Genomic DNA, 18,132 nt, shown 5'->3' on the forward strand with positions numbered 1-18,132 from the left:
AACCCACAGTTTGTGACACGGCGCTACACAGATCACAGGCAAAAGGTGAGCAGGCTCTCACACCATTCCATTCCCAGTCTGGGGCCCCAGTACGAAGTGGTGACTTACCATGATTTGGATTTCTCTTTTGCAGACTTGCAAGTCGTACTCATTATTGACATACATCCGCTTCAGGGCACATTTCATTCCATTGTTAGTCCTCACAAGAAACACTATAGCAAATCCTCCTGCAGAAGACATAAAATCATCCTATTCATTAACAAAGAAACCTCTTGGTCCTTGCTTCCAACCTTGTCCCTGCCGCCATCTCCCTTCAGAGTACAGTCAGAAGGGGGAGGGCACTCGGCAGCTACCAACAGAGCTGTGGTGGGAGCACCCCTTACATGTGCTTAGCTCCAGAGCTTCCAACTCTGCCTAGACAGTTATTTCTGGGAACTAAAAGGAATCCAAGGGGGCGATTAATGGAAGCAAAGTTAACGTTTAACATCTCCATAAAAACAAGCAATTACACCAGTTACTTGTCCTGCCAGACAGTCCTTCATTGCTCCATTAATTTCCATTATGAAGAAGAAAGCCGAAATATAAACAGCAACGTTGCCTTGGACAGAAATCAGAGCTACAGATCACCCACTGAACTACTAAAGGCCTAAACTTAAAAGGCTTCCCAACTTTTGAAACATCTAAGTTACATTACAAAGCTGATTTGTGCAAGAAGCAGAAGAAACCCATCTTCCACACATGGTTTGATGTTAGTGCTTTTAAAAAAGGACAGAAGAACAAGGAAAAAAGAGAAACTAACTCAATTCATTTTGTGGTCATTGCTATTAGTAAAGTCAGGACTCCCACGATATACTTGACTTGTTTAGGATGAAAGCCTTTCATCTCTGTTAGCAACGCATCAAAATATATGAGTTTTACATTTGTAGTCCTGGACAGAAATAGGAAACTGATTGAGGATGCAGGTATATAGGCATCAAAGTTTTGCACCTGGCTCCCAGAGATCAGAATGAATCAGAACAAAAAAGTCGCACGTATCCCAGTAGCCAAGAAGTGCTGCACAATGGTAAAAAGAGAAGCATGACGACATTGTCAATGCTACAACCTGACAGCACTTCATTTGCTCTCCGTTACCTTACAGCACATATTCCTTTTATGCTTAAGGATTTCTAAAGAATCAGCTCAATAGTAAGTTATGATTCAGTGCTGCTGTAGCATTCAGAAGTCCCACGACACCAAGAACTGTAGTCACATGCCGTAAAAAGCTAGTCACATCCCAAAGATTTCTCATTTTAAAAGTTTGAGCCCTTTGGTGAATCCCATTCTTTACAAGCTGCCACAAACCATCAGATCAACAAGACTTATATAGTTACATTTGACATGTTTGTACATAATTACTACTAGCACTTAATTTAGCACTTAAATGAGTTCCTCCCCATCATGTAAAATGTGACAAGCAAGAAAGCCGTATTTCAGTAAAATTTACTCTTAAAATGGGCTGCATTTGACAGCTGCAGTCTTGCAACAACTGGTGCTTACAAGCTGTTAACCAATCAAACACCACAGCCAAAAGGCCCACTGAAGCTTTTACTAAAACCAGCATTTATTTTTACTAAGAAAAGATTGAAAAAGAGCAAATGACCAGACGGCGTTGCTGCGTTCAAAGTATAACCCTCCCCATTTGTTATCAGACAGCTTTTATGGCACCCATTACAGCCCATCTTCCAAAACAGCCACAGAAGTTACACATGTAAATAACATGCCTCTCAGCATCAGAGCTGTTAGACAAAAATCTCTCTTAGCATGCAAAAACCTTAGTTTTACACATCATAGTTTGTCATAGGAACTAGACCAGGTTTTCCAAGGAAGCCCCATCAACCTTTAGAAGCAGAACTAACTGGAAACAGCCTGTCCTGGTTTTGGCTGGGATAGAGTTAATTTTCTTTCTAGTAGCTGGTATACTGTTGTGGTTTGGGTTCAGTATGAGAATAATGCTGATAACACGCTGATGTTTTCGGTTGTTGCTAAGTGGTGTTTATACTAAATCAAGGATTTTTCAGCTTCTCACACCCAGCCAGCAAGAAGGCTGGAGGGGCACAAGAAGTTGGGTGGGGACACAGCCAGGAGAGCTGACCCAAACTGGCCAAAGGGGTATTCCACACCATGTGACATCACAACCCGTATATAAACTGGGGGGAGTTCACCTTGGGGGTGCAGATCGCTGCTCGGGAACTAACTGGGCATCAGTCTGCAAGTGGTGAGCAATTGCATTGTGCATCACTTTTGTATATTCCAATCTTTTATTATTATTCTTGTCATTTTATTGTTATCATTGTTATTTTATTCCTTTCTGTCCTGTTAAACTGTTCTTATCTCAACCCACAAGTTTTACTTTTTTTATTTCCTGATTCTCTCCCCCATCCCACTGTGTGGGGGGAAGTGAGCAAGCGGCTGCGTGGTGCTTAGTTGCTGGCTGGGGTTAAACCATGACACAGCCCCAGAGAAGCTGCAAAAAGATGCAACAGAAGGAAGAAAAAAAGCAAAAAAGAAGAAAAAAAAGAAGAGTGTCGGGACTTTAATTAAAGGTCTTAAAAAAACTATAACCAGGCTGCAAAATGGATATTCAAATCCAGAAAAATGGGACATGGCTCTGCGATACAGGAAGCCATACAGATGCTGCTCACTCCTGCCAGAGAGGGTTTTAAAACCCTTGTAACTCTGGAGGGCCTCATTTCTTTATAGTGCTCAAATTCAGACACAAAAATAACCCCGACTCTCTCCCTTAAGCTGCTTCAACTTGAGGATCTCAAATTACAAGTCATTTTTAAGAACTCCTAAACCCGCAGCAGTAGCCTTATTGTTCTACCCTAGCCACATTTGTCTCATTTCTGGAGAACAAATCTGCACATCCCGCTGTGCTATCTTTAGCTTGAAGGATGTCTATGTTGAAAAAAGCAAAACAGCACTCTACTGCTTCCCCCTACCCCTCTTATAACCCACAATGGAGCCAGCAAGAAATAAGGGACCCAAAACCAGCACCACTTCCTCAATCCCTACTTTCTTAACACATTATGCTTTTTTAAATCATTGGAGAGATCAGGTTTGGACTTATTTTTTTAATTTCTGCACAATATTGCCATGGACCACAGATAAAATCCAGAGAAAACATTAAACCAACAAAAAAAATTGTCTTTTTTTTTATTACAGAGCCTCAGTCATCATCAAAACTTTTTGGGAATCACAGACTTTTTTTTTTTTTCTTCTCCCAAATGAGAAAGTCAGAAGTCATCCATCCTCTCCAGGAGTTCAGTTCCCTTCCCACAACTCCTCCTGCCAGGCCTGGAGGCCAGCAGGATACTGTGTCTCTGTTTACAGTGCCACTCTCAGCAGAAAGAAACATGAGCTGAGCAGCAAATATAGATGAATTAAAATTTTTAAAAAAGAAAAGCAGATCCATTAAATTCAAGGACCTTCATCTTCTAAATCTTTGCTTCAGCTGAAGTGGGACTGGTACTTCTTCAGACCAACTGCTCATGTCTCATTAGCAAAGTTTTGGGCAAGGTACCCTTCCTCTAGTTTGGATCCTGCGCTAATTAACAAAGTCACTCTTAGAGCACCCTCGCTAGAATATGTACATCAGGCTATTTTGCTTATATGCAACCAGGGCCAAGTGGCAAAGAAAACTGCAGTCTATGCAACAGAGAACATAGCTAAACCATCCTGAAAGCTCCAAGGAAAGAGAAACTTAGAATCTAAAATAAATAAATACAAATTAAGTAAGTTAATGCTTTCTGATACAGAACTGCAACATCAACACATCCGGACCTGACAGAAACATGGCCTGGAGCATCTTCCAGATGGAGCAGCGAGAGACGAATACGTCAGGTTGAGCCGCATCCAAGGAAGAGGAAGCCTGCAACATTTGCAGAGTTGTCACAGTACTTACACAAGTCATAGGAAAACTACATCCTCATGTCCTTCTCTCCCTTACCTTTAACTCCTGCAAACTTCAGTTGACGACACCACACATGGAAGCTGTGCAAAATCATTTAACTTACTTTGTCTGCAAATACACCTACCAATTTGGTTACTTTATTATTAAACTCCCACTAACTGCAGATTAAAGCATGACAATTTTGCTACTAATAAAAGCAGCATGCTTCTCTCCAGAGAAAACAAGTATTGATTTAATCAGGGTACATACAGCAATTTTTGCACAGCAATCTACAGTAAGCAATGCTGCCATCGGAGAAGCAAAATTTGATGATCCACATCCATTCAAGAGAGGGTGCAGGTTTTACTCTAAACAACTAATACATCATCTGGTCCGATCGCCTCGGTTAAAACAGACCACAATATTCCTTCCAAACTACAGTTTACCAAGCCCAGGTTCTGACCGTATCCAGGATTTAGTCCAGAAAGGCACAACATAATCAAGAATGTCTAACTTCTCTCAGGTAGTCATTCCACATTTAAATCAGAAAAGGTGTGAAAAATACCACCCTAATTTGAATTTCTCTGCATTTATTACACCTTCCACTGCTAATTGGCTTTAGTACTGCCAGTTTTGCATGCAGAGAATGGGACTGCGAAACACTCAGTAAAACAGCAGGAAGATGAGGGAAGCAGAAAGGGATAGAAAAAGAGCACAAAGAACAGTGGCTTCTTGCCACGCTCCTCATAAAAAAATGGCTCTAGAAATACAAGATAGCAGGACTTACGGGCCAATTTTAAGAATACCAAGAACCTACACCTGCAAACTGGCTTCCAAAGGACATGGCAGCAGGTGCACAGGCAGGGCAAAGAAATCAGGCCACAAGCTTTCATGCATTGCACACATATTTACAGAAACAGGGCTTGATCACATCCATGCACCAGAGCGAATCAGGAATCCAGCTCCTTCCAGGAGTGTTTCAGCCTGCAGGTCTTCCCAGGCCAAGGTCAGAACTACAGGTTTATCTGCTTATAGGTTTCTCATGCAACAACCACTGTATATCTGAATGCCTGGAAATGGCAGGGATGCCCTTAGTGGTCTGTACCTAGACCTAGAGAGATTTCCTTTTAAGTTTCTTGTGCACAAGAGAAGATTTTGGAGCTTTGGACCTCCCAAGTCCCTCACACTTTTATTACTGACTGCTCACAAACTGCACATCCTGCTAAAGAAAACAGCACTTGCCAGAAACTGTTGCATTGCATAAAAGGTTAACAGTAACACCACATCACCATTTTAAGGTTAGGGGTTAAGGTGCATAAGTAGGTTACCAGCTAATACACCTGAAGCATATTGGAGCACTTGAAACCTTTCTATTGGCAACTGTGGCCAATACTTCAGATTCATGCTAAAAGAAGAGTTCCAGAAGGACCTGTACTCCCACAGCTACCTCAAAAGCAGCAACTTTGTTGATAAGCAGCAGACAGAAAAGGCAGATCACATTTTTCAGAAAGGTATGACAGAGAAGAGGGCGAGGAGGACCCAATAGATGGCTGAAATTTTCACTTGGCAGCATTAGACAGCCCAGAACAGCGATGCCGTTCAGCACAGCCCAGGAAGAGACCAAGCTATCAAGCACCTGGACTGGAGCCAACACTGCCTAATGAAGGCTTTCTAATGGCTTTAAGAGTTTTCTTTCACCTACCATGCAGCATTACGCCGAAGAGGGACCTGTTCACAGAAGCTGATGGGTGTCTTCTCCTACGGGTTGCAGCAGTAAGGACAGGTGCTGCCCAGCTCTTGCTGTCTGCTTGGTCACCACTGCACTGAACAAGCAGGTTTTGCTTAGACAAGCCACCCAGCACTCATCTGAACTCTGACGGTTTTTCATAGCATCATGCTGAAATTAATACACTTACTTTAGCTTCTAACTATCTCACTAACAGCTGCTCCCCCTGGTTAACCATTCCTCCTTGCACACTACATATCTACAACATTACCACCTCGTCAGCCTCAAGGACTACTTTCAGCTTCCAGAGCCTCAGACCACAACCAACTTCTCCTTCCTTATGCCAGTCCAACCCCCAACTTTGCTAAATCTGGGAAAAGTTGAAAGGAAATAGATCAAAGGCAAATTGACAAGCAATTATTATGAAGCACTGCCAGATGCACATTACAGGACCATTTACTTCTATTTCCAGTGAACGGCAAGCAATGTAACCCTCCCAACGGCCAGAAGTTGCCAGCTCTACTGCACTATGCCAGCTCCAATACAATAGACAGACGTGCCAGGATTTGTGTAACTCCAAGCCAACCAAGGTCAGCTCAAGAGCCTGCACTGCCTCAAGTGAAGTTAGATAGCTACGCCACACGTGGCCGGGGAGGGTGGGTCACATACAAGGCAGAGCTTGGAAGCAAAGCCATCCAGGCACTAGGAACATCAGCACGTCTTTGCTAGTAGAGCCTTTTTTCCAGTACACGTATGGAAAGCAAAAGGCACTAGACCAGTCCGGGCTTCAGATGAAACAGAGCAAATAAACCCAGAGACTTTGCAAGCACCAGAAGGGAGAAAAGCACTGAGCCTGAGAGTCAGCTCAGAGGACAGTCCTCCCTTGCATTCATAAACAAGTGCCTGTGATTTAAAGTTCTGAAGGAAATTCAACTCTTTTCCCATGCAAGCCAGCAGAAGCTAAAATACCACTCTCATTCTAAGACATAAAAAGTTATTTATATACTCATCCGTAAGACATATTAACTGTTGAACAGGTAGCACGCAGTCAGTATTGCGATCACCATCAGCTTAGAGCCAGCAACAGCCATAGGTCTCTTGGGAAACCATCACTGTCTTTTGCACTTCAGCCTGCATCTGCCTCTACAACAGCATGGGAACACAGCTATCTTGCTACAGGCTTCTGGCCTGACTGTTGTTCTCGCTAACTGGTTTTAGGATAAGCTGGGGAGAAAAAAAAAAAAAAAGGGGGGGGGGAAGTTCCAATTATCTCCAGTCAATACAGATGCCAGAGCAATTTTCCATGCAGGTTTGTGTCAGTGTACTGGCCAGTTTCTAGCGCTGGTAGTTATATTTTCAGCTCTTCTGTAATTTCAGCAGGATGCAGAACTCTTCACAGCCAGACAAGCACTTCTAAACCAGGTAAAACCAGCCACAGAAAGCTGCATGCGATACCCTCTCAGCTCCTCGCAAGGTAAGAAGATAGCACTCTGCTGCATTTAAGTGATTCACATGTATTGCAAGCCTGGAATCCTCTTGCAACTAGAAGTCACAGGCAGCCAGCAATGCCGATCTGCAAACAAGCACAAGAAGCTGCTTCCAAGCAAGTTGCACTAATGTTATTGTCAGGAAGTTTACAGAGAAATGGGTTGCTCCTCCCATCACCCTTTTGTGATACGCACTTCCAGAGCTGCCTTTCACTGGTGAACATATAAATTAGCCAAGCTCAGCAAGTGCTGCTATGGCAGACAAACTGTACGCTGAACACTGCACACTTTACCCTCGATGGACACAACTGCCCTCTGGCATGCTCTAGGTCTCCTGGAACAACAGATCCACCTTGTCCTCCTGGGACAGCACCACTGGTGGTGGTAGGGAAACCATCAGAAATAGCTTGTCCCGAGAACCCCCTTCCTACCAGCACGATTACTGTATCTTCACGCACAATCACTCACTCAGCTGTTTGAGCTGCATTGAAGTTCTGCTCCAGATCTTCAAACATATCCTATCAGATAACTATTTAAACAGCAAAGAAGAAAACAAGGTATTACTGCAGGCAGGTTTTTGTGCCTGCCAGACAATGGGTCCCCACAGAAAGCCTGTTTTGCTCATGCAGAGCCAAAATAAAGCAAGTTCAACCATAGCCAGACTGTTTGAAGCACCAACTCAACAGACCACTTCACCTGAGTTAATCATAGTCCAGAAGAGGACTGGCTGGCCTCTGCCCTGTACACACAAAGTAAAGCAGGTTAGATTTCACACGATCTGCAGGACCAAAGGCCTTTTCACAAGCCATTAGTGTTCCCAAAACACACTGCATTTTCTGCGTTACCCTGCTATGCTAATCCACCACCCTCTGCAAGAGACAGCAGGTACGCCTACAAAATAGAAATAGCTTCATGAAAACACAATTAGGCAGAACACCTCCTTTTAAAATCCACTCTAAAAGTACCTCCCAGAGACATTAAGTGCTGTTTGCACAGGAGCAAACGAGACATGTAGTGTGATGACCTCCCAGCTGCATGTTTGAGCTCTGCAATAACAGCTACAAAAACATCTCCACTGCATGGATGTGTCTTCCCTCTGCAAACATATTCAAGTTTTGTCTTCGATCACATCCCTCATTTTTTTCCAAGGTTATGTTGGATAACTTGAGGAGGAGGAATCACTCCTCTTTTCAGTTAAGGTAGTCAAATCTCTGGGCTTGAAAGAGCCAACTATCAAGTCACTAATTCAACTTTAAAAATAATCACTGCTTCATTTTGGATTTTCTCCATCACTGTTCTACAAACAAATTAACAATATCTGGAATTACTGTAGTTCCTGATAAACGTTCTGGATGCCACTAAAAACTTTATTCTTCAGGGGTGAAATTCTTTTCTGAGCTGGACAAACAATGCATGTGGTTTTCCACTGAATTGTTTCCAGCTTTCTGTGTTTTAGCTTTATCTCATCCACCTCAAAGCTCTGCGTGCCAGACAGCCCACCATGTTTCAGTACTGAGGGGACAAGCTGAGGGGACAACCAAGTGCTTTTCAGATGTCCCCAACAACTGCTGTAGGAATATTTAGCCTCCAGGGACAGCCAGCAAGGCATTTTAAGCTCCGGTTGTGCTAGCAGGCACTTAATTTTAAGTGCTTTGCTGAACCAGGCACGAAGCCACTCCTTTGCACAATCCAAATACTTACCGATTCTTATCCATCAAGAATTATGTCATATTTTGCCTTATCTCATAAGCCAGAAGAACTTCCTTGGCATTTACTTTCCTAAGTACAAGGGGCAGGCTCACTCAATTTTTTTATTCCCCACGCCTGCCAACCCCCAAGTCAGGATGCTGTGATCCAGTTACGGGAAAATCATATCAACTCCCTTGCACAGGGTGTTTGCAGCTCACCATTCCCAAAGCATTACTAAAACGTAGTTCCCAGCACTTACTTTTCCCCACAGTCGTAGCCACAACCAGCTGACACACAGACACTGCACATTACCCATCACTGGACATCATCACTTGGCAACACCAGAACCATTTTCTCTCTGCTGCTGTACCAAGAAAGCCATCCTGCACCTCTGACACCTCTCTCTAGCTGGCATAACATGCAGTCATTTAACAAAAAAAAAATAAAATTTCCCTAGTTGTGTATACACAATAGTCATTCCTTCCAACCCAAACTATTCTATGATATGATCCTTGATCATAAAGCACCAAACTTTTGGGGCATCTTTTCCAGGGACAGAGATGGCTTCAGCAAACCTCAACTTTGAAGTCACTTACCCTTTACCATAAAGAAAAAAGGCCAAGGAAAACACTTTGGGCAGAGTTAAGCAATACAATCATCCATAATTATTTTAGACAATGGCCAAGTTCAGCTAACATTAGCATCAAGCTTGGCAAACACATCAGGGAAAAGCACTCAGATGTGCCAGTGCTTCTCTCCTACAGCTCTTAATGCCAGCTTTCAACAAAGGTGAAAGAATAACCCAGTCTTGGTTCTCCCCACCTATAAACCAGGGATGAAGATGGACAAGTGGCTCATCTGTAAGTCAGGGAAAAAACACCAAGGTGCCCTGGGATTCTCTCCTCAGACCACACTGGGTCTGCTGAGCAGCAGAGACCTTCAGAAAAACTTCCCATTACTGCTAGAAAGCATTACTGTGCGTCACAACGTGAGTCTCGCTTTCAAGACGAGACTCGCCTGGCAGCTCCTATAAAAAGCAGCACACTTGGTCCCAAGAGCACAGCAATAATGGGAAGGAAAGCAAAGGGCAGCAGTCCCTTACTGATCATGTCTCATGTGTGATGATCTTGTGTTACCCTCCACACAGACAAATATTTGCTGGTTAATTTTTATATGGGCTTTTTATTTTAATTATAGCTCCACTACTCAACTATGATGGGCATTAGGATTATAGTGCTATTTTTGTCAGTATTAATCTGCACTAACATATTCTTTCAGCTATCTTTTATTCCACTCTTCCATTGCCTAGCACGAGGGTATTACTGCAGCATACCTGCTAAAAAAGGTACAATTTTAAATTCCATTTTAGCCCTTTTGATACAACTTCTCCATCATTTACAAGCTCTTTGTTTCCAGGAGAGGAAATTTCACCCCAAAATAAGTTTTCTGTTCCAATATTAACCCTTTTTATTACCAAATGTGCCCACAAACTGGGATCAGTACTGTGAAGTGTTCTGCTTTGATACATAACAAGGAATTGGAATGGTCAGGATCACTGTACGTTGTTTTTTCTGCTTTATGAAGCATCTACACCACCTTTAAAGTTAGGCAGATGTCAGCATTAGCACCTTTAAAGAAAAATACAACTCCCTCAAGATTTGTTTTTAAAGTGGTTTGAGGTTTAATTAAGATGCCACAGTAATGAGGCCGACTTTGCATTAGGGCTGTAACATCCAAGATCACAGCTATATCAAAGAAAGCAAAGACGACACTGATATGAGCTATGATTTCCTGAGTTCAACCTGGAACGTTATCTCTGCTCCCACTTCCTTGAGATGGAGATTGTCAGAAACACAAGCAATTTGCAAAGAAATCCTCTGTTCTTTAAGTCATGGTCTTAAAAAGGATGTCACTAGGGTAGGAGAGCCTGTGATTCACAAAAAAGGCAAAAAATTAAGAAACTGACCAAAGAACACACGGGTCAGTGTGACAACATACTACTCATAGCAGCAGTATGAAGCAAAGGCCCTGCTTACACAGCTCACGCCCCTGAGCTCTGCTTTGCAGACATGAGCTCTGCAGGCCATCTCCAAAAAGCAAATTTGTGCTGGAAGGACACCTGAATGTGTCCAACCAGGGAAAGACCAGAAAAGACCCCTCAAATTGCAGCACCTCATAGTAAGAGATAGTACCAAGTCATCCTAACAGGATAGGGCTGAAGCTTCACCCAGAAACCCTTCACATTACATTTTGGATATGGCACAACACGCTACCAACATGAAGAAACATTTTTAGAGGTTTCCCAGTACTGCCAGGTATCAAAGGGCCCTGCCTATCGCCAAGAATCCAGTCTTGAAAGCGAGCATTAGATCTGTTACTCGCAAGCTTGCTTCAGTCTGGTGAAAGATTAATCACTGATACAGTCAAACAGCATTTCCTACACCCTCTGCTTTTTTAGAAAGCAGTAGGAGGTAGTCTGCTACTACAAAGCCTGCAGGCAAAGGGGCACTTCAGTTTTCCCTGAGCAAAGACGCCAGACTCACTGCAGCTAAAGAGATAACTACAGGATCACTAGCATGGCCTCCAGTATTTTCTTCCTTTTTCATGGTCATCTCCACCTAAGCAGCATCCCAAAAGGTGAGCATGTTGGGCCTTCAGACGTTTCTCTCTCTCTCTCCAGTGGTTTTATAGCTTTATGACTAACATACAAAATCTGCATAAACAAAGAGGATTTTATTCTTGCCCCAGTGGAGTCAAATGGAGGTAGGTCTAGGATAACAAGATTAACAGACAGAGGGAGGCTTTCTCTAGCCTCATTTCACCCTCTCCAAATTGCAGCAGGATGCTGGTAAGCAACACAGAACTGTCTCACTGAAAAAGCATGGCCCTGTGTCACTGCGTCACCGTCTGGCACAGGATTTCACCTGACTCAGCCTCTCACTTACAGGCAGGACTGACATTGCCCACAGTCACTCCTGACACGTCTGTCTAACCTGTTCTTTAGCTACTCTACTTACACATTCTCCACATGCTCTTGAACAGTTTATTCCTGGGGTGTTGTTACCCTTACCGTCAGGAAGTCTCACCAAACTCTCTACTGACTTGATTTTAACCCCAGATTCTTACGCTACACACAACAGATATCAACAAGATACTGCCAGCCTTTTCTCCACAAACTCCTGCACAGCTGGAGTATGCTATACAGAGTGACTTTTCCACATTACCTAGCACGAAAAGACTAAAAAGACTTGAAACAGTGGTGGTTGTAATAATGTTCTCCTTTGTGTTTCTATTTTGCTGTTTTATTACTACATGTTGGAGTGTTCATCATGACACTTGGGGTTTGGGATTTAATTAATGCTTATGACTCACTCTCCCACCCAATTCCATAATCCTCTGGTTACAGTAGGGTATTTACATGTTATTTTATATCCATATAAGCAAAGATTATTCACCCTCAAGTTGCATGCACAGAAAACACATAGCCTATCCTAGAGGCACAGGCTTGCATCATGTCTCAGGAGTACCTGGACATAATTGGTATTTTTTTCCCACAATCCAGGCTACAAAATTAGGATGCTCTTTACCTAGGCTAAGCCATGTCAACAGCTTGCAAGCTCAAGCACAAAGTAGTAACAGGGTGTGCTTAGCCACCAGATGAAACAGAACAGGCTCATACACAGAAACCCACAGCTCTAAGTGCTACTTGAATGACTTTCTGAAGGTGGCAATGAGAACAGAGGGGTGAAAAGCAGGACATGCTGCACAGACAACAGAACAAGCAGTAGTCTCTGTGGAACCAGGAAGGCCTGAACACGGATCTCCTGGTCTTACTACACCCAAGTTCCTCTAACTCCAACCAGGGCGCACATTTGTGTGTGTACATGTGTGTTATAAACTAAGGAGTACAGTTCTGAACAAGAACAAAACAAAAACCCTTATCCCCTGCCAACAGACTCTCCAGCTGAGAAAAGCAGATAATAATGCTAAACTAAACAGGTCTACTCTCAGCCGAGGTTTTCTACCTCAAAGGAAATAACAAGCTTTACTTAGTTGTTTTTTGGGTTTTTTTTAAGTCACTTGACTTATGCTAAAGCATAACAGTGCCAAGTTTAAGGGACTACTTCAATCTAAAATGCCTGCCCCAGCACCTCCTAGAGTAGTATTTAGAGCAACCTATTAAGACGAACTCTATGTATCAGGAATACAAACCACTGGTCTCTGCAGGGTAGAAAGTAGGGTCTCTGTACAGTACTGCAGGTGTTCTCCTTCAGCTCAAGGGCTCTAAAACACAAAGATATGAGTCCTTATAGTCCATGCAGGCCTAATAGCTATGAGGCAAATGAGACCACAGAAAACAAAGTACCATGCTTCCTTTCACGCACGGCAGCAGTCCCTGGGAAGCTCCCCATGCTCATTTCCAAGAGGAAAGATACAGCTCTCAGTGGCTTACCTCCCCATATTCACCTGTACAGGGAGTGAAACACCATTAAAATAAAACAAAAATCAGTATAGATTCTGGTTGGTTTACTGAGCTTTCAGTTGTGGGTTAGTCTGTTCCTTTGAGCTGCTTCCATTGCCCCTAAACAGCACTTTAAAAGGCTTCACACTGGAGTGGAGATAGAACTGCTCTGGGAAACTTATCAAATCAGATCTTGAAACATCAACCGCCAATTAAATAGTTTGAACATTTAAGAGTTATCTGGAGGGCAAAGAATAAAAAGCAAACCACTAACTCCAGCTGAAAGAGCTTCATCCGTGTAAGCAGCAATGGTCACAATCACTCAAATTTCGACCATTTTCTGACCATTTTAAGTGGCTGTAGGAGTGAATCAGAGCTTCAGAACTGCGGGGAAAGTAGATAGCACCTAGATAAAACATAAAGGACACCTAATATTTCAAGACAGGAAATCTGAAATAGGCACAAATATCAGGAGAACTAGATGAAACCTGCATCTCCCCAGATGAGATACCAAGTAGATGGAAAATTAGTGAAGCAGATATATTTGCAACAAGATCAGGAATTGAAGAGAGATCATATGCAAAAGAAGATTATAACAGTGACACAACTGTAAAAAGTCGAGAGAACCCTGAGTTAAACTGAACTTACAGGAAATGCAGCTTTTCACTTCATAAATATTTCTATTGATACTTTAGCTAAAGAAACTATACAAGGAACATGGACACAGGTTGTGTGTCAAGCTATCCAAGGACTGCATCCTCCTGGCATAAGACGAACTCTTGAAGAATATTCAAACTTTGCTCAGCAGCAGCCCCATAAAATCACCAACTCGCCTTCCCTTCTTGCAAAGCAGGCATGTACACAACTTGCTTCCTCCTAGCAGAGGCTGGGGCTTCACAGGTTTGGTCCTACTGCCAGAGGAAAGCAGTGTTGGGAAATCAAGGTAGATTCTGTGTTCACCTGGTTCATATTCACATCAACACCAGTTCTGAGCAGAGCAAGTTATAAACTCACATTCAATCCTCCATTTCACACAGACAGCCTGTGGCAGATAATTACACATGCAACCCTACAGCTCCAGAGGTCACAAGGTTTAGGCGTGAGGCTCTGCACTCTTCCACCAGTGATAACTGTTTTAAGCAGCAAGAAATTCTCCATGCAGCTCACATTTGAGCTGGAAAGAATTTGGTCTCCACAAAGTAAATTTGCACATATGAGCAATATAGTTTCCATGTTCTATTGGCTTAAAAGAAGAGGAGCCTCCATTGCTGGCCAGCAACAATCTGTTAGGCAGCTTCATGCTGAGCAAGTTCGCTGGGCACAGAAAGCCCAGCATCTGCGTCAGCTTTGTGCCGGATACAAAATGCAACTGCTGCACAACTGATTTAGTGGAAAGGGGGAAAGAAAAAAAGGAAAGAAAAAAAAACAGCTACAAAGATATCTCCAGAGTCATGTGCATCCATTAGACAGCACACACCATCAAGGCAAAGGCCTGCATCCAACACTGGAAAAAAGCCCAAGGTGTGCAGGCAAAGCCCTGCTTTTTAGAACTCCTCTCACTACCAGCCTAAGAAAGCAGTAGCTCTCACAGCTCCAGCGGCAGCACTGCTTAAGCTCTAGTCTTTAAATACCACCAGACAAACTTTAATAGAACAGCTAGCATATCTAACAGAGCAAAGGACTTCTCCCCAGGTAAAAGAAAGGCTCAAGCTCACGTAGAGCTCGTGGGTCAGATTCTCAGCAAGAGTAAAGCAGGGACATAGTTAGCCCTACACAGATTTACCATAGCTGAGAATCCTAATGTGATTATCCAATATTACCAACATAATTACAGGGCCCTTGCTTAGTGTCATTGCTGCAATATCTAGGCCATGACAAGACAGATTTAGATTTACAGGCTCCACCCTCTTCTGGGCTCTTTTTAAATAGGCAGTACATCACAGTTAATGTTAGCGTGGCAGTCATGGCCACAAGTGCCTAAATTGTGCAAAATAATACAACCAGAAACATCACCCAATACAGAATAGAAGCAAAGTCTTTACCTCTCCTACTTTTAGGATAGCAAGACTGGTTGGTTAGGGATTGTTGTGGTTTTGGGGGGGTGAATATTTAGTTTATTAACTATAACATTCACAATTGCAAACAGCCACAAAATATTTATATAGTCACAGACATTTTCACTGCATTGATGACACGGAAAAAGCTTAACTGCCTCTTCCTCACTTCTCTGGGTTTTATTTTGATAGGTCTGATTTAGAGCTGTTCAGCTTCATTTCTTTGCATTTTTCAGGACCCTGTCTCATTACAGGGCCCTGTCTCAGATCTTTAAGAGCCACTCCTCTGCCCTAGACGATACTCCTTCAATTCCCAGCCAGTTCCATGGAGAAAGTAAAAAAAGGAAGCTGTAAATTACAATATAGCAGAGAAAAGGAGAAAGAAAAAAAAAAGGGGGGGCAGGGGGAAGGAAATTAATCTCTGCCATGCAACAACGTATTAGAAGCCTAAAATAATCAGTGGGCAAGATTCATCCTGTGCATTAACTTTGCATTCCCTTTTCAAAAGCTCTAGTCCAAGGGCAGGAATAACTTGTCACACTACCCATCCTCTAAGGACACAGTCAGAACACAGCCTGGACACCTTAATTTAGGGGTATTAAAGTCTCACAATATTTGTGACAGCAATTTCATAACAAATAACAGCTCACTAAAGGCTATGGAACTGTACTGGCCTTCACAGCAGGAAGCACGTTTAGATGTTCACGTGGGTAGATTTGCTAGGCATGTGCTCTGCTTTACAGTCTTGTGCATCCACTCAATTCCTCCCTGACAGGCAGACTTGGAAACCCAAAGCTGATGGAGCAGTGTTTTATTACTGTGCAGCAAGATACACTGCCTCCAAGTAGATTACTTGGCAAAGCAGACTCAGTCTCTCTCTATTGTGACAATTTTAGTCCTTGAACTTCCACTATAAGACTGAAAAAAAAAAAATAATGGGTCGTGAATAACTCACGGCTTAAAAAAAAAAAAAAAATCATTTATTTAGTTATCAATCAGCCCTCTAAAAAGCACATTTCAGCTGCTATTATTCCAAGCAGCTGCTAATAGCATCTGAGACCTCCTTCATCTCCAAGTGAAATTAGCAATGGCATAAACATGCTGCAGAGCATGACTGTTTTGAATGAACACGACTGGAACTGCAAAGCCAGCAAGAACCTGCAGCAACTGCATGCAGCTGAAAACCTTTACTGGAAAGGCAAGGAAGCAGTGAATCATGTTGACTGGATAGGAGAGAAAAAAATGAAACTAGTTGAGCAGAGAGCAGGTTGTAGCTGGAGGTGTAGAGGAAGGAGAAAGCAAGACTCAGCTGGCCAGGCCTGGGACTGGTTTTTAACTGGACTTGCTTGCAAGGGTCAGCCAGAGTGGGCTTACTGGAAACCTTAAGTACTATGGTAACAGCAAACTCCATTTGGGAAGCAATTATGCAAGGATCCAAAGAGAGCTCATGGCAACAGACAAGTCAGACATTTAGGAATTTTGATTACTATGGTAGCACCCAGACATCCCTGAGCAAAGCAGCATGAAAAACACAAGAGAAACCCTAATACATATACATTCTAGGAGGAGGTCAAGCTCACAGCTAACATGATACTCTAAGAGCTTCACAACAGCATATAGGAGGTTTGTTTCAAACAAGTTTCTTCTGCCCAAACACAAGAATCCAGATTTCAACCTTTCCAGGTCTCCCATATAACCACAGATATACTCTTGAGCCACAGAAGTGCCATCTCACTGAGTAACAGGAAAACACAACTTAAGGACTGCATAATATTCCCCTAGAAGCGTACATGCTAATCAAACCCTGAAGACAGCAATGAACTTTTCAACTCCTCAGTACATGCCAAGCATGGTGAAAGGTATCTACTATCCCACCAGCCAGCTCTCAGGGAATTCAAACCACTAGGTACAGTCAGGAGCACACAGTATCCATCATTCAGCACAGGGCCAGCGGAGGGTGGCAGAAATCAGCCCTACACAAAGCACAGCTTTGAGTTTTTCTACATATACACAGGTGAGGAAGGAGATATGAATAGACACACGCCTGCCTGTTCATTTATCAGACATTCAGAAACAGGAAAGGGTTGCAGGGGTCCAGAACCTGTAGTCTTGTGACTGTTACTCACAAGCCCCATAATTATTAGGGATTTAATTTATCAGCTCAAATTAACTTACATAAGTGCTTGAGAACCCCAACTTACACAAAATATATCAACATATGCATTTCTAGCCTGCTCGGTAGCAGGAAAAGAAAGGTACAGCCTATATGATTCTTATGTTGTTAAGTTTAAAACAAAAGCAAAAGGTAGAATACCACCATCTGTCCCACTCCAAAAATAGCATCATTTTAAATTTTAAAAAATCCAATACATGTTTAATCCTGTCACATGTTCTGTTGAATGCTGTGTGAGCAAGGTTGAGTTTGTGTGTTTCCTGTGGTCTCTCAATAACATCAGATCTTTAGAAGATACTGTGTTAATTATCATGTCATGATCAGCTGTAAGATTACAGCTGCTTGCGCCTACTGATGTGTCTTTCTGAATATGTCTCCTAAGGCGGCAGCACACGAGCATATTTTGGTACCAAACGCAAATGTTGAGCCTCAGCAGGCACAGGCGAGGGCAGGCAGGCACCTCCCAGGAGCATGGGCAGTCTTTGTTCTGCGTTTGCATTATGTGACACAGGGCCCTAGTCCATGATAAAAGTTCCTCAATACTATGGTGACATGAATATTAATGACACTGTGGTTAAAACACCAGACAAGGAGTTACATTTGCATTTAA

At 42.8% G+C, this 18,132-nt stretch overlaps 1 protein-coding gene across 16 annotated transcripts in view; it reads right to left on the reverse strand.

Moving 5' to 3' along the window:
- AAK1 (AP2 associated kinase 1) overlaps positions 1 to 18,132 on the reverse strand; it is an 86,862-nt gene that overhangs the window by 59,431 nt on the left and 9,299 nt on the right. For all 16 annotated transcript variants that reach the window (XR_012652564.1, XM_075043707.1, XM_075043706.1 and 13 more), the window contains exon 3: positions 109 to 227. Coding sequence is in view for 15 of the 16 variants with exons in the window: in XM_075043707.1 (XP_074899808.1) it covers positions 109 to 227 (119 nt within the window). In the remaining variant the exon portion in view is untranslated. The remainder of the gene's footprint in view (positions 1 to 108; positions 228 to 18,132) is intronic.

Source organism: Buteo buteo, chromosome 12, assembly GCF_964188355.1.
Source record: "Buteo buteo chromosome 12, bButBut1.hap1.1, whole genome shotgun sequence".
NCBI classification, from domain to species: domain Eukaryota; kingdom Metazoa; phylum Chordata; class Aves; order Accipitriformes; family Accipitridae; genus Buteo; species Buteo buteo.